The following is a 22,371-nucleotide window of genomic DNA, read 5'->3' on the forward strand; positions in this document are numbered from 1 at the left end:
CATCCTTGTCTTGGTAAACACCTTTGTATCGTTTTAGGCTCTCTCTTCCACCTTTTCATGTCATTTGGCTCTTTCTAAAAACCTCAGTTGGTGGGTGCTGAATCCCTGTGCTCTAATCACTCCATTTTTTTTTTTTAATAATCAGCCCTTTTGTTCTCTGGAGCCCTGACATTGTGTCCAGGGTCGTCTCTGCATGCTGCAGAAGGAATACTCAACCCTCTAAAATGACAAGATACCTATAAATTATTGTAAACTGTTGAACAATGTGTAGTCATGTGTTCATTCACTCCTTGCAGAGATTTAAGCACTGGAGGGGGCAGTCACATAATAGGATGCGAAAAGCAAATCCAGCCATCACCTCCTTCAGAATTTCCACAGGAAACAGAAGGGGAGCTACTAACTTGCATATTTCCTGTTAAAAATTATTAAGAGTGGAGATGATGCTACTGAAAATGTGAAAAACTAGTTTTATAATTTGCTTGTATTATTCACATAAAGAACAGACATCCTTATCACATGTCTCTGGAAATATTTCAAAACCAGTATTTCATCAGTACTAGGAAAAGTTCAATATCTCTGAAAGAGTACACCTTTAGGAAGCTTCATTATCTGCACTGGGTACCAAGCATTCAGAAACAGAAAACGAAAAGATCAGTTGAAATATCTAATATTCGGGGTGCCTGGGTGACTCAGCTGGCTAAGCCTCAGACTCTTGGTTGTGGCTCAGGATCTCAGGTTTTGTGATATGCAGCCCAGAGGTGGTGGCGGCGACAGAGGGCTCTGCTCAGAGCCTCCTTGGGATTGTAGATCTAGCTCTCTGCTTCTCCCCACTTGCACTCCCTCCTGTGCTTTCTCTCAAGATACATTTTTAAGAATCTAATTTTCAAGGAAAAAATAGCCTTCCAAATAACAGAAGAAAGATTATTAAAAATGCAATTGCAATGATATTTAGCAATAAGGGCTTAAGCAAATACATGTGCCATCTGGTAGGTCTCAAAGGCGTTTGGATTTATACTTCCTCTCGAGAGGTGTGGATTCCAATATCAAATTTAAAAACAGAGATTAAATTAATGAACTCCCATAGAGGCAGAAATGTTTGTTCCTTTAAAGGAACATGCCAGGCTTCATCCCCCACCGCCCAGGGCCCAGAGGGGAAGGTCAGGGAACACAGTCCAGCTAATTAGAAGTGACCATTCAGGGGAAAACTTTGATGGGAGCTAATACCAAACTGCACATTCCCCAGAGAAGAGTTTTTGCATTTAGCGTCCATCACCGACACTGACCATCCCGGCGTTTGCTTCATTAAAGAAGGAGCTGTCACGTCCGGGTCTCAATCGTCCCGTGAGGACCCCTGACCCCAGGTTCCCGCACTGCTCCGCCTGCCGCTGGACGCGCGTCTCCACTGCTCGCTACAGAAGTTTCCCCGAGCACCGGGCTCAGCTTGTCAAATACCGCCGCTCCCAACACAAGCGGCCTTACGTTCCCTGAGGTTGTACCCAGCCTGGCTCCAAAGTACACCAGCGGGTCTGGAAGGGATCCAAAAGCAGAAGCAGAACCAGAAAACGCCAGACAGGAAGGACAAACAGACTGGCCGACGTGACGAGGAGATTGGCAAACGGGGTACCACCCTGCGCGCCCAGGCCCCGCCCCCAACCAACACGTCCTTTACCTGCCTTGGCACCGCCTCGCCACGAACGCGCCTGCGCGATTTTCTGCAGCCCCGGAAGCTGATCCCGCAGAGCAACGTGCGCTCTCGGTTGAGTGAGTCTCCATTTTTCTGGTTCACACCAGCGGTCGCGCTCTTTAGTGCCCGCCTCCACCCCAGGTTTCGGGGTCGGCTGGTAAGGTAAAGTTCTTGAACCGTCTCCTCCCTCTCCCCTCTTGCGGCGTGGCTGTAAGAAGTTCCGACTTCTTTCGCTCGGGGCGGGTCCCGGGGGTCTGCCGTCGTTTCCGGCGTAAATCGCTCTGAGGCGGATTCGGGCCCAGCCTTTCTGCCCGTGGTCCTGCAGATCCCGATATCTCTGCCGGTTACGTTCCTGCTCAGAACCTTTCTGTGATTCCCGAGTCTCCCCCCGACCCCATCCCCCAACTGTGTCGGGCCCAGTCGTCACTAGTGAGGTGGATGCAGGCCGTTCGCCCCGCCACAGGGAGGGCAAAGAGGGGACACACACGGCGGGGAAAGACGCAGAAATCTGCGGAGTTAGAGGGTCATCAGAAGGTGTGGGGAGGAAGAACGGCGGGGATTGAAACAGAGGCTGCAGCAGAGTGGGGTCACACGGTTGGAGGAGGAATAGCGAGGGAGGGAAACGGAAAATGGACCAAAGGACAGAAGAAAAACAAGGACACAGAGAGACTTATACAGAGAACAAAACACGTAGTGGTCTGGGCCAAAGCACAGGACCCAAACTCTGGTGAGTACTGAATTGATTGGGTATGGGATGTTACGTCGTGACGTACTGATTTGTGGCCCTATGACCTCATTCATCTAAAATTTGGTGAATTGTTCCAGTTATGCAGGAGATATTGTGAGTTGTGACACCTGGTGTTTGAGGCATCTGCCCTTTCTAAGTATTGCATCGGAAGATAATGCCATTTGCAACCCCTACTCATCTAGAGGGCAGAGGCCTAGCTCAGTCAGTCAATGAGGGAAGACTTTCTGTAACCACATGGTGCTTTTTACAGGGGCCATTATTAACAGTACTGTTTCTGTCCCCCCTTTTTTATGGCTCATGGCATTCTTTTCTAAATTTGATGTATCCTCTTTATCTTTAATATCATAATCCATTGGATAGCTTTTTAATTTCCAGATTATTTTACCTCTTAATTTTATCGTTCAGATTATGAGTTTTACATGCTTTCTACTCTATCATATATTCGAAGTATTCTTGGATGTCTGGCAAATAACTTTATAGTATTTCATTACACATCCGTTAAGGATGTTGATAATCTTTTAACACTACCTTAAACCTACTTTAGTGTGCTAATTTAATATTCAACAGCTCTCTTCTTCCCTTAAGTCAGTTTTTAAATTACCGAGCAGTGAGCTGATATCTCCAAATAAGTAGATGATACCCCCAAGGCCCCTTTATCTTTTCTGTAAAGAAGTTGATGGGTGGGCTGGATTGATGTGGAACTTTGTTCCAACACTGCCCATCCTTTCATGATTGCTCAGAGCTCAACCCCACAGGTGACCGTTTTTCATGTTTTCCAGGACTAGTAACTATTTGTAATGTCATACAGTTTTTCTGGGAAAGAGGAATTAAATGCTTGACTTTGATTAAACCCATAAAAGAGAAGCTTCTCTTGTTTATGAGTATGAAAGGTAATCTGGAATTAGGACAAGCCCTTTCTACTTCAACCTGTCCAGGCCACCATTTCAGAATTTACTTACATCCAGTTCTGCTCACTCAACTCAGACTTCTTTCTTTTTTCACAAACAAGTTGGATTTATTTTAGGAATAAAAGAATGGTTTAACATTTCAAAGGCAATAATGTAATCCATTACATTAACAGAAAAGAAGACTATATGATCATCAGAATAGAGGCAGAAAAACATCTTTGATAAAATTCAACACTTATTCATGTGTGAAAAAATCTTGGAAAACTAGGAATTGAAGGAAAGTTTCTTAATTAGATAAAGGGTTTTAAAACATTCCCAACACAAGGCATGTTAATAGTGAAATATTGGAACCTTTCCCTCTAAGATGACAAATGAGAACTGGTTGTCTGTGTTACCATTTCTAATCACACTTGAACTGGGTGTTTTAGAAGATAAACTAAGAAAGAAAAACAGATCAGGGTGCCTGGGTGGCTCTGTCAGTTAAGTGTCAGACTCTTCAGTTTGGGCTCGGGTTGTGATCCCACAGTTTCCTGAGTTGGAGCCCCACATCAGGCTCTGTGACAACAGTGCTGGACCTGCTTGGGATTCTCTCTCTCTCCCTCTCTCTCTGCCCCTCCCCCGCTCGTGCCATCTCCATCTCTCTCAAAATAAATAAATAAACTTAAAAACAATGAAGAAAGAGAACCGGATCTTACAAAGATTGAAAAGGAAGAAATAAGTGTTTCATTACTTACAGATGTGTGTGTGGAAATTCTAAAAGTATTTGCAGAAAAAACTTACGAGAATTAATAAATAAGTTTAGCAAGTTTAACAGATAGAAGGTCACCAATAGGATATATTTAGGAAAGGAGGTATTATGAGCAATTGCTTTACACAATTAGGGAGGTTGTGAAGTTCCTCAATTTGCCATCTGCAGGCTGGAGATCCAGGAGAGCCAGTGGTGTAACTCAGTCAGTCTGAAGGCCTGTGAATGAGGATCCAGGCCAGCAGGAGAAGATTGATACCCCAGCTCAAGCAGTTAGGTAAGAAGGGCTCAATTCTTCCTTTGCCTTTTTTTTTTAATTTCATTTTTTTAAATTTACATCCAAATTAGTTAGCATATAGTGGCAACAATGATTTCAGGAGTACATTCCTTAGTGCCCCTTACCCTTTTAGCCCATCCCCCCTCCCACAATGCCTCCAGTAACCTCGTTTGTTCTCCATACTTATGAGTCTCTTATGTTTTGTCCCCCTCCCTGTTTTTATATTATTTTTGTTTGCCTTCCCTTATGTTCATCTGTTTTGTCTCTTAAAGTCCTCATATGAGTGAAGTCATATGATTTTTGTCTTTTTCTGACTAATTTCACTTAGCATAATACCCTCCACTTCCATCCACATAGTTGCAAATGGCAAGATTTCATTCTTTTTGATTGCCGAGTGATACTCCATTGTATATATATATATGTATACCACATCTTCTTTATCCATTCATCCATCAATGGACATTTGGGCTCTTTCCATACTTGGCTATTGTTGATAGTGCTGCTGTAAACATGGGGGTGCATGTGTCCCTTTGAAACAGCACACCTGTATCCCGTGCCTAAATGCCTAGTAATGCAATTGTTGGGTCATAGGGTAGTTCTATTTTTAATTTTTTGAAGAACCTCCATACTGTTTTCCAGAATGGCTGCACCAGCTTGCATTGCCACCAACAATGCAAAAGAGATCCTCTTTGTCCGCATCCTCACCAATATCTGTTGTTGCCTGAGTTGTTAATGTTAGCCATTCTGACAGGTGTAAGGTGGTATCTCATGGTGGGTTTGATTTGTATTTCCCTGATGATGAGCATTTTTTCATGTGTCGGTTGGCCATCTGGATGTCTTCCTTGGAGAAGTGTCTATTCATGTCTTTTGCCCATTTCTTCACTGGATTATTTGTTTTTTGAGTGTGGAGTTTAATAAGTTCTTTATAGACTTTGGATACTAACCCTTTATCTGATTTGTCGTTTGCAAATATCTTCTCCCATTCCATCAGTTGCCTTTTAGTTTTGCTGATTGTTACCTTCTCTGTGCAGAAGCTTTTAATTTTGATGAGGTCCCAACAGTTCATTTATGTTTTTGTTTCTCTTGCCTCCAGAGACGGGTTGAGTAAGAAGTTGCTGCGGCCAAGATCAAAGTGGTTTTTGCCTGCTTTCTTCCCAAGGATTTTGATGGCTTCCTGTCTTACATTGAGGTCTTTTGTCCATTTTGAGTTTCTTTTTGTGTATGGTGTAAGAAAGTGGTCCAGGTTCATTCTTCTGCATGTCGTTGTCCAGTTTTCCCAGCACCATTTGCTGAAGAGACTGTCTTTATTCCATTGGATATTCTTTCCTGCTTTTGTCAAAGATTAGTCCGTCATACATTTGTGGGTCCATTTCTGGGTTCTCTGTTCTGTTCCATTGATCTGAGTGTCTGTTCTTGTGCCAGTACCATACTGTCTTGATGACTACAGCTTTGTAGTATAGCTTGAAGTCTGGGATTGTAATGCCTCCTGCTTTGGTTTTCTTTTTCAAGATTGCTTTGGCTATTTGGGGTCTTTTCTGGTTCCATACAAATTTTAGGATTATTTGTTCTACCTCTGCGAAGAATGCTGGTGTTATTTTGGTAGGGATTGTATTGAATATGTAGATTCCTTTGGTTAGTATCAACATTTTAACAATATTTGTTTTTCCTATCCAGGAGCATGGAATCTTTTTCCATTTTTTTGTGTCTTCTTCAATTCTTTCATCAGCTTTCTGTAGTTTTCAGTGTATATGTTTTTCATCTCTTTGGTTGGATTTATGCCTAGGTATTTTATGGGTTTTGGTGCAATTGTAAATGGGATTGATTCCTTGATTTCTTTCTGTTGCTTCATTGTTGGTGAATAGGAATGCAACCGATTTCTGTGCATTGATTTTATATCCTGCAACTTTGCTGAATTCATGAATCAGTTCTAGCAGTTTTTTGGTGGAATCTTTAGGGTTTTCCATATAGAGTGTCATGTCATCTGCAAAGAGTGAAAGTTTGACCTCCTCCTGGCCGATTTGGATGCCTTTTATTTCTTTGTGTTGTCTGATTGCAGAGGCTAAGACTTCCAGTACTATGTTGAATAACAGTGGCGAGAGTGGACATCCCTGTCTTGTTCCTGACCTTTGGGGGAAAGCTCTCAGTTTTTCCCCATTGAGGATGATAATTAGCTTTGGGTCATTTATATATGGCTTTTATGATCTTGAGGTATGATCCTTCTATCCCTACTTTCTTGAGGGTTTTTATCAAGAAAGGATGCTGTATTTTGTTGAATGCTTTCTCTGCACCTGTTGAGAGAATCATATGGTTCTTGTCCTTTCTTTTATTGATGTGATGAATCACGTTAATTGTTTTGCAGATATTGAACCAGCCCTGCCTCCCAGGTATAAATCCCACTTCGTCGTGGTGAATAATTTTTTTAATGTATTGTTGGATCCGGTTGGCTACTATCTTGTTGAGAATTTCTGCATCCATGTTCATCAGGGAAATTGGTCCGTAGTTCTCCTTTTTAGTGGGGTCTCCGTCTGGTTTTGGAATCAAGGTAATGGTGGCTTCATAGAATGAGTTCGAAAGTTTTCCTTCCATTTCTATTTTTGGAACATCTTCAAGAGAATAGGTGTTAACTCTTCCTTAAATGTTTGGTAGAATTCCCCTGGAAAGCCATCTGGCCCTGGACTCTTGTTTTTTGGGAGATTTTTGATGACTAATTCAATTTGCTTACTGGTTATGGGTCTGTTCAAATTTTCTATTTCTTCCTGTTTCAGGTTTGGTAGTGTATATGTTTCTAGGAATTTGTCCATTTCTTCCACATTGCCCATTTTATGGCATATGGCATATGGCTTCTGATTTCATTGATCTGTTCTACTGGTTTTTTTGGTTTTGATAGCATTAATTTCTCCTCCAGTCTTTATTATTTCCTGTCTTATGCTGGTTTTGGGTTTTATTTGCTGATCTTTTTCTAGCTCTTTAAGGCATATGGTTAGGTTGTGTATCTGAGATCTTTCTTCCTTCTTCAGGAAGGCCTTGATTGCTATATACTTTCCTCTTATGACCTCCTTTGCTGCGTCCCAGAGGGTTTCGGTTGTGGTGTTATCATTTTCATTGGCTTCCATATACTTTGTAATTTCCTCTTTAACTTCTTGGTTAGCCTTTTCATTCTTTAGTAGGATGTTCTTCAGTCTTCAGGTATTTGTTACGTTTCCAAATTTTTTCTTGGGGCTGATTTCGAGTTTCATAGCGTTGTGGTCTGAAAATATGCACAGTATGATCTCAATCTTTTTGTACTTGCTGAGGGCTGATTTGTGTCCCATTATGTGGTCTATTCTGGAGAACGTTCCATGTGCACTGGAGAAGAATGTATATTCTGCTGCTTTAGGATGAAATGTTCTGAATATATCTGTTCAGTCCATCTGGTCCAGTGTGTCATTCAAAGCCATTGTTTCCTTGTTGACTTTTAGATCAGATAATCTGTCCAGTGCTGTGACTCGGGGGCCTTTTTGATTTGTTCAGGCTCTCCACAGATTGGATGATACCAATTCACCCTGCGGGTGTTTGTTTTTGGCAGCTTTCTGGGAGAGGGTGTGCAGTTACAATTGGAGTTCACAATGTGACCAGTTCCAAAAATATTGAAAACCACTAAGAGGCAGGAGCATAGCCTCAGAGACAGGGACATGCCTCTGTCAGCTCCACCCTCTCTGTTTATCCTGGCTAAATCTTAAACATTTGATTGTGTCAACCTTTGACATTAAACCCTTTTACAGGCTTCCCATCACTATCAGGACAAAGATCTAAACTTCTCAGTATTGCTACCAGGGAACTCTGGAGCTGGGGTGGCCCTTAAGGGCTGGTCCATATTGATGGAATGTACTGGCTTCTGTGTACTGCATCAACCATTCCTTGGATGCTGGCTGCCTAGGGAGGAGCCAAGATCTTGAAAGAGGCCATTCCATTTGGCCAAGTGCCAGGCAGACAAGACAATGCAGTTGCAGTGGAGTGTAAATTTGAGCAGTAGGGGAGGCCTTCGTGAAGAAGTGGGTAAAAAATGCACTTGTTGGCCACCACATAGGACATTATTGTCCCTGCATCCTCCTGTTGCAGTGGGCAGGAAAGGACTTTTTCCAACAGTAAGTTTCTCTCCTTATGTATACTGTGGCAGAGGAAGGGGTTATGTTGATTCTAAACGTTAAACAACATACCTTTTGTCACACAGTATAACCTTACCTGAGAAAGAAGACTAGAAGAAGAGGGAAAAAAGAAGGAATGGCTCTTTTCCAGGTAAAATTCTTTTTTTCGTTGATTGTTCCTTTTCCTAATGTGTCACACTTTGGACTTGTTAATCTTCTCTGTCTCCAAGATGTCCTGCCTAAATTGTTTACTCACACCCAGAGCCTTCTCCCAGTCTCCTCTCCTCTCCGTGCAGATTCCATCTCACTGTGACCCAGTGATGTGGAACTTGGGAAGATGCTCCTTTTAGGTGGTCATCCTGTGAAGGGTTTTCTTCACAGTCAAGAACTAGAGATGGGAAATAGGCTCTGTGGTGTCTGTGAGGTTGGGCAGTAAGAATTCTTCAGAGGTCCCTTCTGAGTGCCCTTTCAGGTCATATAAACCAGGATTAAAGAGATTACATATGTAAGCAATGTATTAATGTACACAAGTACATGATAAACCCTGGAAAATACGTTTGACGGAAATTGTTTCGTCTGTTTTTACAAACACCTTTTGATGGTAAAGATGGGTCATTGTGCTTCTGACTGCGCAATATTAATACTTTGGAATAGAATGGGAAGTTCAAAGTAGAAATAAGAAATATAGAGGGTGTTTTATTAACATAATTAGTTTTCAACTGTAGAATCAACCTGCTGCTCTAACAGTGTCACAGCGTATGAGTCTGGAGTTCTGTCTTGTCCAACCAGAGACAGACGCAGAATGGAACATGAGCGAGGCTAATGTCCAGGAGGAGACAAGATCCCCGAACAGGGGATCTCTGTATTTATTGAGCTCACAAGATATTACACACATGGTAAACGTGATGGAAACAAGATCTTACAGACGTGAATGTGTAGAAAACAATCAGTAATCATTGTGTGTGTAAGAAGCAAAGGGTTTGGGTCAGGAGGTGGAGTTTGTCATCAAAGTACATTAGTATATTGACGTCAGATGGAATGTAATTTCCTGCAGGTGATGTAGTAAGTTACTCCTGATCCCATTACAGTATTTCCCTAGCTAACCTCAGGAAGTGTTCTTTAAATTATTTATAGCACATCCATCACATAAAGACCATGGTGTTCTTTTAGGAACTCGTACACGCTGCACATCTTTTAGATAAAACTGTTTATAATTTAGCCAGACATAGGAGCAGAACTTTGTATCATCGGAGAGGCTGGTGCTCAATTGTCATTTTGCAAATTATTGTTAAATTTTATTATTATTTTTGCACTAACCCACTCTAGTATATATTTTTCTGGTTCAGTTCCACGCAGTGATGCAATTTAGAAACTAAGAAGTAAAATGTCGCCTTCCGTGTCATATCTTTCAGCATCACTGATTGTCTTCATCAGGAACCTGTTTTTTTAGTGCAAATCTTCTAAAAAATCATTTAAATATTGTAATGTGATATTAGAATATATTCTTCAATAAATGTTTAATCATATTTTATTCTGCAAATTGAAATATTTACATACCATATAAATGGAAGTTGTTTTCATCTTAGTAAACATGGAGGGGCACCTGGGTGGCGCAGTCGGTTAAGCGTCCGACTTCAGCCAGGTCACGATCTCGCGGTCCGTGAGCTCGAGCCCCGCGTCAGGCTGGGCTGATGGCTCGGAGCCTGGAGCCTGTTTCAGATTCTGTGTCTCCCTCTCTCTCTGCCCCTCACCCGCTCATGCTCTGTCTCTCTCTGTCCAAAAAATAAAATAAAATACATTTAAAAAAAAAAAAAAAAAAACATGGAGATAACTGCTATTTTAGATCCTCATTGGCGCATTCTCTAAATGAAGGTACTTGGGTCCTTTAAGGAATGTTTTAAAGAATGCCATGATGGCTCTTTCTGAGTAGGCTGATGTCACTACAGACATCTAAGGATATCTTAAGATTGTACATCTGTTAAGGAAGATTAGCAGGTTAATGATGGTCTTTCTGAGGAGGCAGAGACATTCCACTTATTAAATAAAGATTTTAAATCAACTGTCTTGAACATCCTCAGCTAAAGGAAAACATGGAAGAGAACTGAGAAGTAGGAGAACAATGTTTCAACAGATAGAAAATGTCATTAAAGACAAAGAAATAACAGTACAGGGATGGAATAGAAATTCTGGAGTTAAGGGGCGCCTGGGTGGCTCAGTCGGTTGAGCGTCCAGCTTCGGCTCAGGTCATGATCTCACAGTCTGGTCCATGGGTTCGAGCCCAGCATCGGGCTCTGTGCTGACCGGTCAGAGCCTGGAGCCTGTTTCGGATTCTGTGTCTCCTTCTCTCTCTGACCCTCCCCCGTTCATGCTCTGTCTCTGTCTCAAAAATAAATAAATGTTAAAAAAAAAAAAAAAATTCTGGAGTTAAGAAAGTATAAACACCAAAATTGAAAACCACTAGAGGGTTCATCAGCAGATGGTCAAAAAGAATAAGAATCCATAAACCTAAACATAGATTAATTGAAATTATCAAATGTGAGGAGAAGAAAGGGGAAAAAAGCTGAATAAAAGGGAAGAAAGGAAGAAGAATGGCCAGAGACCAAGAAACCTTTGGGACATTATAACGAATACTGATACAAACGTAATAGGGGTTCTAGAAGGAAAGGCAGAAAGAATATTTGAAGAAAGAAGAGCTGAAAACCTCCCATGTTTATCAAATACAACCTACACATCCAAAAAAACGCAGTGAACTTGAACTAGGTCAAATGCGTGGAGATCTCTGGCAGTCACATAATCATTCAACTTTTATAAGACAAAAAGAGAATGTGGAACATAGCAAGATGGAAACTTCTCAGGTACCGGGATTCTGAATAAGTTTAACAGCGTGTTTCTCATTAGAAACTGTGGAGGCCAGGAAGCATTCTCATGACATAAAGTTTGAAAGATTAAAACAAAATCTACCAGAAATTCATTATCAGGCAAACTATACTTCAAAATTGATAGTGAAATTAAGAGACTCCTAAGTGAACAAAGGCTGAGGGAGTTCACACTTACAGACTTAACTTACATCAAATGCCAAATGGGTTCTTCAGGCTGAAATGGGTGGAAATTAGTGGTACCTCGAAGCCATAGGAACAAATAAAGAACACTAGTAAAGATAACTACATAAGTGAATATAAAAGCCAGTATTAATTTATTTTTGTTTTCTAACTCAGTTTTTCCTGTGTGTCTTAAAAGACAAATGTGTAGGGGCGCCTGGGTGGCTCTGTCGGTTAAGCATCCGACTTCGGCTCAGGTCATAATCTCGCAGTTTGTGTGTTCAACCCCTGTGTTGGGCTCTGTGCTGACAGCTCAGAGCCTGGAGCCTGCTTCGGATTCTGCGTCTCCCTCTCCGCCCCTCCCCTGCTCATGCTCTTGTCTCTCTCTCTCTCAAAAATAAATAAAAACATTAAAAATTTTTAGAAAAAAGACAAATGTGTAAAACAATAATAAAAATCTGCTCTTGAGTGTATGAAACATCTGTTCATATCTTTTATGAAGAAGTAGTTTTTGACAAGATAAAGGTTGTATAACAGGCTTGTTAGTATGCTATTAAAGCTAAGTTAGTATCAACTGAAATTCAAATATTAGTAGCCTAATATGTAAAAACTGCAATCCCCAGGATAACCACTCAGAAAATTACTGGGAAATATACAGAAAAATCAATACAAAGGCAGTCAAAATAGTATGCGCACACAAATACAGACATCCAATGAAGGGAGGAATTACGAAAGAAAATAGTAGACATACAAGCAGCAGATGTTAGAAGTAATTCTTAACCAGTAGTAACTTGAAATGTGCATAAATTCAACTCTTCAATAAAACACAAAGGAATTGTATTAAATGATTCCACTCTGTGTTTACAATGGCTCACATTTTTTTTTAAGTTTTTATTTATTTATTTTGAGAGAGTGAGTGAGGGAGGGGCAGAGAGAGAGAGAGAGAGAGAGAGAGAGAGAATCTCAACCAGGCTCCACACTATCACCGCAGAGCCTGATGCAGGGTTCAAACTCATAAACTGTGACATCATGACCTTAGCTGAAATCCAGAGTCAGACACTGCATCCAACAAAAACTCAAACATTAGGAGTGGAAAGGAACTTGCTCAGTGTGAAAAAGGTCATTATGAAAATTCCGTGGCTAACAACACACTCAGTGGTGAACAACTGGAAACTTCCCCCTCTTACCAACAACAAAACAGGTGTGCCCCATTTTGCCACCACAAATCAACACTCTACTGGAGGTTCTAACCAGAGAAAATACAGAGGAAATATAAAATGTGTCAAAATTGGGAAAGAAATCAAACTAGCTTTATTCATAGCATACATGATCTTGTATTTAGAAATAAAGAATCCTCAAACTTAGAGACAGTGTATTGATGGAAGTTACAAAATACAATGCCAACACTCAAAATTCAGTTGCATTTCCATGCAGTTACAACCAATGGAAAGTAAGTAAACAGTTTCATTTACAAGAGCAAGAAAACAAATGGAGATAGATTTAACCATGAGAATGGAAGATTTATACACAGTGAAAACCAAAAAGTTACTGAGGAAGATTAAAGAAAACCTAAATAAATGTCAAGATATCCTGTGTTTGTGGATTGGAAGACCATAAAGTGGGAGTCCTCTCCAGAGCAATACAAAGAATAATGCAGTCCTCAGCAAAATCACAACAGCGTGTTTTACACAAATGGGAATCCCGATTCTAAAACTCATATTGAATTGGTAAGGATGCCAAATAACCAAAAGAAATGTGAGAAAGTACAAAATTGGAGTGCCTACAATTCCCAACATAAATCTCACTACAGTCACTTGGAGTAATCAAATCTGTAATTTCATCAGAGGCTAGAAATGTAGATCAAAGTGATAGAACTGAGCATCCACAAATAAACCCATACATCTGCAATCCATTCCTTTTTCACAAGTGTGCCAAAAACAGACAGTAGGAAAACAATAGTCTCTTAAATGGTACTGGCACAACTAGATATCTGTGTGAGAATGAAATTGAAACTACCTTGTACCATATAAGGAAATCAATTCAGAATTAATCAAAGACTAAATGTAAGAGCTAAAACTATAAAAGTCTTAAGTGAAAAGATAGGGTTGAGTCTTTATGACCTTAGGGTTGGCACTGGATTTTTATCCATGACCCCAAAAGCAAAAGAGGAAAAGACAAAGAAAATAAATTGGTCATCATCAGAATTAATCATGTCTGTGCACTGAAGGACATTATCACATAAGTGAAACAATCTACCAAATTGGAGGAAATAATCTGCCAATCACATATCTATGAAGGGTCTAGTAGCATAAAGGAAGAACTTGTACAACTCAACAACCAAAATACAAAGAGCCCAACTTAAAAAATGGTCAAAAGATTTTAATAGACATTTCTCCATAGAAGGTACACAAATGAAACCAGCACATGAAGAGATGTTCCATGAAAGTAGTCAATTAGTAACATGCAAAATTAAAACCACAATGAGGTATCCTTTCACACCCACTAGGATGACTATTGTAAAACAACCACAACTACAAAAATAAAGATGTAGAGAAATTCGAATCATGACACGTTGCTGTGAAAACATAGCTGCTGTGAAAGAGCTTGTGGAAGATTCTGAAAAAAATTAAACCATGTGACCTCGTAATTGCACAGCTAGGTACAAACGAAAAGAATTGAAAACAGGTATCCAAACACTTAACTTGTACTAGAAAGTTCATAGCAACTTATTAACATCAGCAAAGGTAATAACAAAATACCCATCAGTAGTTGAGTGAAAATGGTCTAGTCCTGCAATGGAATACTCTGCAAACAGAAGAAAGGAAATGGACCACTGATGCTATTATATCATGGATGAACCCCAAACGATTCTATGTAAAAGAAGGCAGATGCCAAAGGTCACATTTTTGATACCTTTCCTTTACATGAAAAGATCCAAAATTGGCAAATCCATAGAGACAAAGCACTAGTGGTTGCCAGGGACTGGGGACTAGGAAGTACCTGCTTAATGGGTAAAGGATTTCCTTTGGGGATGAGACGTGATGTTTGTGCAACATTGTGAATGCACTAAATGTCACTGAATGGTACTTTAAAATGGCTAATTTTATGTTATCTGCTCTTCAAATTATCTTACATGGGTAAAAGAACACTCACTCCAGCCAAGTATAATTTTGCTTCTCTCATTTGTGTCAAAATAAGAACATTTTCCGTGTTCACTTGGTGAAGTGTGTTTTCATTTCAGGGACGGCTGACATTCGGGGATGTGGCCATAGAATTCTCTCAGGAGGAGTGGGAGTGCCTGGACCCCGCTCAGAGGGCCTTGTACAGGGACGTGATGTTGGAGAACTACAGGAACCTGGTCTCCCTGGGTGAAGATAACTTCCCTCCAGAAGTCGGTAGTTAATTTTACGTGACTTTGCAGTTTCTTGAGAGGCCCTGACTTGATCATAGGAGTTTCACATCCCTATTCTTGAAAGGACTGATTGCAGCCGTTTTGATTGAGAGTGGAAAGGCTTCGTAATGTGGCAAGTGGACTCTAACTTCCCTTTCCTTCGAAGTTCTGCATTCCTGCTTGTTTAGGTGGTTGCAGAACTTAGCAGTCAGAGAAGCTAAAGGGAGGGAACTGGTGATGGGTGTTCTATGTAAGTGAAGAATCACTGAATTCTACTCCTGAAACCAGTACTACACTCTGCTAACTAACTAGAATCTAAGTAAAAATCTCGGAGTCTGGGGAATAGGACCTAAAACCCTTAAATTCCTAGCAAAGTCCAGTTTCTCTGACCTCTTTAAAGACAAGGCTTAGAGAGAATAACGTTATTTAAAATTGGGGGGGAAAGGAAACGTTATGGTGAATTTATTTAAATCTCTGATTCTGTGGTCTTACCCTTGTGCTTTTTATTCAGTGGTTCTTAGAAAAGAACCAGATCTCTGCATACTTAAAATACTCCTTAAGCATTCAAGTAGTCAGTTGATTAATTTTCACCCACATATAATGAATGTCCTTTCTTCTTTTCTTTGCTGAACAAAGTGCTGGGCATGTGTTCTGGAAGAGTAAAGCAGATCATGTTCCGTTTTTCTTTTAACTGGAAATCTCTTCCTGAGCTGAATATCATCCCCATCACCTGTTTCCAGAGAAAAGAGCCCTGGACTGTGGAAAGTGAAGTGAATATAGGGGAACATTCAGGGAATGTATGGGAATGTGAGCACAAGTCAGAGCTCAGATGAGCAGAGAGTAAGCTGCTCCAGTAAATATTGTTTGGGAACAATTTGTGGGAAAATACAAGTTTATTCTTAGGAGCTGTCAGAGGAAATCCTTCCCCACCCATACACACTTCTCATTCTGGTATTCAAATGAGTAAGTCACATGTGTAGAAGTTTAAACTCCCACTGATAGGACCTACAACTGATAGCACCTGGCCCCTCTGACCATACTGGTGCCTTGGTTTGAGTAGGACTGAGCTGAGGCCTCTGTAGTGCAGACCCCAGGACCTATTCACTTTCCGTTTCCATTTTGTATCCCTGGGAGAACTTCTCAGGAGACAAACAAAACCTAGTATCTGTCTAATAAAGTAGAGCTAAAGTTTATCTCTTTCTTTCCTGGGCCATCCTGGCTTCTTGAGGTTGGATGCTTGTGCATTAATTAGGAAGAAGTCATGATTTGGATAATTCCAAAAAGTGAAAATCCAAAATTAGATATAGTGTAAGTACAGCACAGCTTACTGATATCTCTAGCGAGCTTCTCTGTGGGAAGAACTTGTATCTTTCCATAGATGTGTATTGTATTCCTGGTATACAGAAAGTACCATATTGATATTTTGGGGGGCTTGGTTTTGTTTTGTTTTCTTTTTATTGTTTTAGGAACTCAAGCGGCAGCAGCAATTTTTGTTTTGTTTTTAAGTAAACTCTGCACCCATCGTGGAGTTTGAACTCACAACCCCAGGATCAAGGGTTGCATGCTCTACTCACTGAGCCAGCCAGGCATCCCTCATTTTTTTTTTAAACGTTTTAATCACCTTCACCCTTTTCTGCCACCATCCCCTCAATACCTGCCTCTAATAACCACCACTATGTTCTCTGTATCTAAGAGGGGTTGTTTTGTTTTTTTAAGATTCCACACATAAGAGAAATCATAATGTATTGGTCTTTGACTCATTCCTCTTAACATAATGTCCTCAAGGGTCCATCCATGTTGTCACAAATGGCAAGATTCTGTTCTTTTTTATGGCTGGATCATACTGTGTTATATATACACAACTTTACCCATTCACCCATCAGTGGACACTTAGATTGTGTCTGTATCTCAGCTACTGTAAATGATGCTGCAGTGAACGTCAGAACGCTTCTATCTTTTCGAGTTAGTAGTTTTGTTTTCTTCAGATACATACTCAGAGGTAAAATTGGTGGATCACACGGTAGTTCTCTTGGCTACACCAATTTTGGCTCCACTAACAGTGCACAAATTCTCCACCCTATCAGCAATACTTGTTATTTCTGGTCTTTTTGAGAACTGCCATTCCAATAGGTGTCAGGTGATATTGTGGTTTTGGTTTGCATTTCGCTGATGATGAATGGACGTTAAGTCTCTTTTCACGGTCCTTTAGGCCATCTCTAGGTCTTCGAAAATATCTATTCAGATCTTCTGCCCATTTCTCTAGTTGGATTATTTGAGCGATTTTTGTCTATGTTTTGGATTATTAGGCCCTTATCAGATACTTAATTTGCTAATATTTTCTCCTATTTACTAAGGATGCCTTTTCATTTTGTTGAAAAAGTGTTTCCTTTGCTGTGCAGACACTTTTTAGTTTGATGTAGTCCCACTTACTTCTGCATTTGTTGTTTTTTCTTTTGCTGTCAGCAGTCAAAAACAACAAGAAAAAAAAAAGCACATCATTCCCTAGACCTCTATCAAGGAACTCATTACCCCCTATCTTACAGTAATTTTTTGGTTTCAGGTCTTAGGTTTAAGTCTTTAATCCATTGTGAGTTACTTTTTGTGTATGGCGTTAGACAGTGGTCGAGTTTCAGTCTTTTGCCTGTGGCTGTCCAGTTTTCCCAAACCGTCTACTAAAGAGATTGTTCTTTCTGCATTGTATAGTCATGTCTCCTTTGTTGTAAATTAATTGACTGTGTGTGGGTTTATTTCTGAGCTCTTTTCTGGTGATCTGTGTGTCGATTTTTATGCTAATACCCTGCTGATTTAAAAAAATTTTTCTAATATTTATTTATTTTTGAGACAAAGAGAGACAGAGCATTAATGGGGGAGGGTCAGAGAGAGGGAGACACAGAATCTGCAGCAAGCTCCAGGCTCCGAGCTGTCAGCACAGAGCCCAACGTGGGGCTTGAACTCAGACTGTGAGATCATGATCTGAGCCGAAGTTGGATGCTTAACCGACTGAGCCACCCAGGCGCCCCTAATACCCTGCTGATTTAATTACCACAGCTTTGTAATTAAGGAGTTTGAAATCAGGGCATGTGATGCCTCCAGGTTTGTTTTTTTTCTCAAGATGCTCTGGGCTTTCACAGTCTTTTGTGGTTCCATACACATTTTAGGATTCCTCTATTTCGTGTGTAGGTTTTTATGGGGACATAAATTTTTAACTCATTTGTGTGAATACCAAGGAGTGTGATTGCTAGATCATATTTAAGAGTACACTTAGTTTTCTAAGAAAGGGCAAACTGTCTTCCAAAGTGGCATACCATTTTGCATTCCCATCAGCAATGAATGAGAGTTCATACTGTTCCACATTCACACTAGTATTTGGTGTTAGCATTCTGTATTTTCACCATTCTCACATGTAGTGATATCTCATTGTTATAATACATATTTACCTCAATTAAATTTATCTCTTTTTTATTAATGTTTATTTATTTTTGAGAGAGAGCGAGCATGAACAGGGTACGGGTGAGAGAGAGAGACAGTGTCTGAAGCAGGATCCAGGCTCCAAGCTGTCAGCACAGAGCCTGAAGCAGGGTTTGAACCTATAAACGGTACGATCATGACCATAGTCAAAGTCGGGCACTCAACAGACTGAGCCTCCCAGACGCCCCTGTGGCATTCTTTAACCTGAGTATTTTTTATATTTTGAAAGCATACTTTTTTTTTTAAGTTACTGCTTTAGTCACAGACATATCATTAACTTGATTTGCCATAGCTTTTGTATATAATGATACATTATTTTGGTGAACTTGGGTGGCTGAGACTGTTAAGTGTCTAACTCTGGATTTTGGCTGAGGTCATGATCTCATAGTTCCTGAGTTTGAGCCCCGCATTGTACATTGCGCTTACAGTGTGAGGACTTCTTGGGATTCTCTTTCTCTCCCTGTCCGTCCCCCATTCACAAGCTCAGTCTTTAAATAAACTTCAAAAAAAAATTCTTGTATGTGTCTCCTGGAACATGTATATATTATTTAATTCCTTGGAGTATATACCTAAAAATGGACATGGGATACTTAGTTTGATAATTTTTAGAGCAAATACTGAAATAGATGTAAGCCTACAATCTTCCTACAACACTATACTGTCTCCCCGTTGAACGTTTTCCACTTGTCCTTCATATCCATAGTATAAGTTCTTACAGGATGAGTCAGTATTATGTCTATTGCTACATCAGGTGCTGTTTGTAAGGTCAGGCTTTTAACTTAATAACACAATCATATTCCTATAGATGTGTAAGTATAAGCACTATCCCCACATTTCTAAAAAGAAACTTAAAAACATTGTATTTAGCAATAGTGTTTGAAGACCATGTTTGAGAAACTTCCTGTGTTCAGTGTAAAGTATTTTGGTGTGTAATCATGTAATTTGCTATAAAATATTTACTTTCCAACTCTTTGATAGGAAGTACTTCTGCTGGATTTGCAATCAAGGAATTATCACCAACAGAGGACATTAATAAAGGCGAATTTTATCACTTAGTGTTATTGGAGAGAAATGAAAGTCATGGCATCAAAGATTTTGATCTCCAGGAAGTCTGGGAAGATATGCATGAGTTTGAAAGTCAGTGGCAATGTGATGCAAGAAATTACAAAGAAGTGCCTTTGACCCATGACAAATATCTCACTTGGAGAAAAGATCAGCAAGTTAATCAGTCCTCAGTTACTCTTCCTGAAAAGCAGGGTGTTTCTGTAAGAAACAGTACATACCAGCATTTCATGCATGATGAACCATTTATAAGGAATTTATTAAAAATGGACAATAACAGAAGTGGTGCTGGAAACCAGTACATAAACTGCTTGGAAAATAGAATTGGATTAATTTCTCAGGCACATCTGCCCAAACTGCAGACATTTCATAGTGAGGAGAAAATGTATGAATGTAATCCAACTGAGAAGTCTGTCAGCAATGGTTCCTCAGTCTCACCACTTGAAAGAATTCCTCCCAGTACCAGAAACATTTGGAATAAATCTAAGAAGATTTCTAAATATCCTTTATTACGTGCACAAGCCAGGAGAGCATACACTAGAGGAAAATCTTACAAATGTAATGAATGTGGGAAGGTTTTTAGCAAAAGCTCAAACCTCATGAGTCATGAGATAATTCATTCTGGACAGAGACCTTATAAATGTAATGACTGTGGCAAAGCCTTTTCTGAGCGCTCACGTCTTATTCGACATATGAAAATCCATTCTGGAGAGAAACCTTACAAATGTAATGAATGTGTCAAATCCTTTAACAGGGTTTTGAGCCTCACCAGACATCAGAGAGTCCATACAGGAGAGAAACCATATAAATGTAACATATGTGGCAAGGTCTGTAGTCAAAATTCAAACCTTGCAAATCATCAGAAAGTGCATACTGGAGAGAAACCTTACAAATGTAATGAATGTGGAAAGGCATTTATCCATCGTTCACAACTTTGGAGTCATGAGAGAGTGCATACTGGTGAGAAACCTTACAAATGTAATGAATGCAGCAAAGCCTTTTCTGAGCGTTCAAATCTTACTCAACACAAGAAAATCCATACTGGAGAGAAACCTTACAAATGTAATGAGTGTGGCAAAGCTTTTAAACAGTGCTCACATCTCATTAGACATCAGAATACACATCGTGGAGAGAAACCACACAAATGTGATGTATGTGGCAAGGCTTTTATCCAAAGTTCTAGCCTTATAGAACATCAGAGGATTCATACAGGAGAAAAACCGTATAAATGTAGTGAATGTGATAAGGCTTTTATCAGACGTTCACACCTCTTGGGTCATGAGAGAACTCATACTGGAGAGAAACCTTACAAATGTAGTGAGTGTGGCAAAGCCTTTGCTGAGCGCTCAAATCTTACTCAACATAAAAAAATCCATACTGGAGAGAAACCTTACAAATGTAATGAGTGTGGCAAAGCTTTTACCCAATTTGCAAAGCTTAGTAGGCATCGGAAAATGCACACTGGAGAGAAGCCACACAAATGTAATGTGTGTGACAAGGCTTTTACCCGAAATTCAAGCCTTGTGGAACATCAGCAAATTCATACAGGAGAAAAACCTTGTAAACGTAATAAATATGCTAAGGTTTTCACCAAACGTTCAGACCTTTAGAGTCATGAGAGAAGTTATACTGGAGAGAAACCATACAAATGTATTGAGTGGCAAAGCCTTTAGGGAGCATTCACATCTTATTCAGCATAAGAAAATCCATATTGGAGAGAAACCTTGTAAAGGTAATGAGTGTGGCAAAGCTTTTACTCGATTTGCAAAACTTACTAGGCATCAGAAAATACACTGTGAAAATAAAGTATAAACCTAATATGTGTGGCAGTGCTTTTATTCAAAGCTCAAGCTTTGCAGATCATCAAAGAACTCATAATAGAAACAAACCTTACAAATAAAATGAGCAAGTGTTCAAGCCTTACTCAACCTCAGAGATTCCATCAGGGAGAGGAACCATGTGGAACTAACGTATGAGGGAAAGCTGATAACCAGGGTTCACACCTCACCTGATACCAGAAACAAATCTCTGAAAAAAACACACAAAATGGATGTATGGCAAGGCTTATCCAAAGCTTATTATCCCTTATGGAACATAATTATTATTAGAGGGAAGCCTTACAGATGTAATGAGTGTGATCAGGTTTATTAAAAATGTAGAAATTGGGGAGGGGGATAAACAAGGTTAATGGGATTAAGAGGTACAGACTTCAAGTGATTAAAAAGACAGTAAACAGTGATTTAAAAACACTGATTAAAAAAATTACAACGTTGTGTTTTGTGGCCTTGAAGAAATTCACATAACATGGAAACCATACATATGTGTCAAGTTCTGTACCTCAGGAAACACCAAAGACTTCATACTGGACAGAAACATTACACCTTTGTAATGAAGGTCATTTTTTTTTTTAATATTTTTTTTTTAATTTTTTTCAACGTTTTTTATTTATTTTTGGGACAGAGAGAGACAGAGCATGAACGGGGGAGGGGCAGAGAGAGAGGGAGACACAGAATCGGAAACAGGCTCCAGGCTCCGAGCCATCAGCCCAGAGCCTGACGCGGGGCTCGAACTCACGGACTGCGAGATCGTGACCTGGCTGAAGTCGGACGCTTAACCGACTGCGCCACCCAGGCGCCCCTCAAAGGATTTATTAATGGTCAGTTTTACCCGCTAGAGATGAGGCACAGTTACGTCCTTAAATCCTACTTGCACATCAGGTCATTCACTTCTGACATCAGGTCTTTCTTGGAATACTGTGTTAAATGCAGCTGAGAACAAAGTGGCATGGTAGTATCTTTTGCTTTCCTGATCTCTATATTGGTGGAATTGATATACAGGGGGGAAAACCATCCCCCACCTCGGGAGCATTTGCAAAGTTCTGGGGACATTTTTAATGTCATCATTGCGGTGGTTCCACTGGTATCTA

General features: G+C 40.0%; 3 protein-coding genes across 3 annotated transcripts in view; 1 reads left to right on the forward strand and 2 right to left on the reverse strand.

Moving 5' to 3' along the window:
* The window catches only part of LOC131499605 (zinc finger protein 677-like), a 355,569-nt gene that overhangs the window by 253,603 nt on the left and 79,595 nt on the right, over nt 1–22,371 (reverse strand). The window lies entirely within an intron of this gene.
* The window catches only part of LOC131499583 (zinc finger protein 665-like), a 335,470-nt gene that overhangs the window by 234,036 nt on the left and 79,063 nt on the right, over nt 1–22,371 (reverse strand). The window lies entirely within an intron of this gene.
* Nucleotides 1,401–21,263, forward strand: LOC131499588 (zinc finger protein 677-like). The gene is made up of 5 exons (XM_058707680.1): nt 1,401–2,411; nt 4,257–4,362; nt 8,573–8,637; nt 14,766–14,919; nt 19,362–21,263. Exons 3-5 carry the CDS (start codon nt 8,623–8,625, stop codon nt 21,053–21,055), a joined length of 1,863 nt encoding a protein of 620 aa, XP_058563663.1. The 5' UTR covers nt 1,401–2,411; nt 4,257–4,362; nt 8,573–8,622; the 3' UTR covers nt 21,056–21,263.

The sequence above is a fragment of the Neofelis nebulosa genome, chromosome 17, assembly GCF_028018385.1.
Source record: "Neofelis nebulosa isolate mNeoNeb1 chromosome 17, mNeoNeb1.pri, whole genome shotgun sequence".
Lineage (NCBI taxonomy): Eukaryota > Metazoa > Chordata > Mammalia > Carnivora > Felidae > Neofelis > Neofelis nebulosa.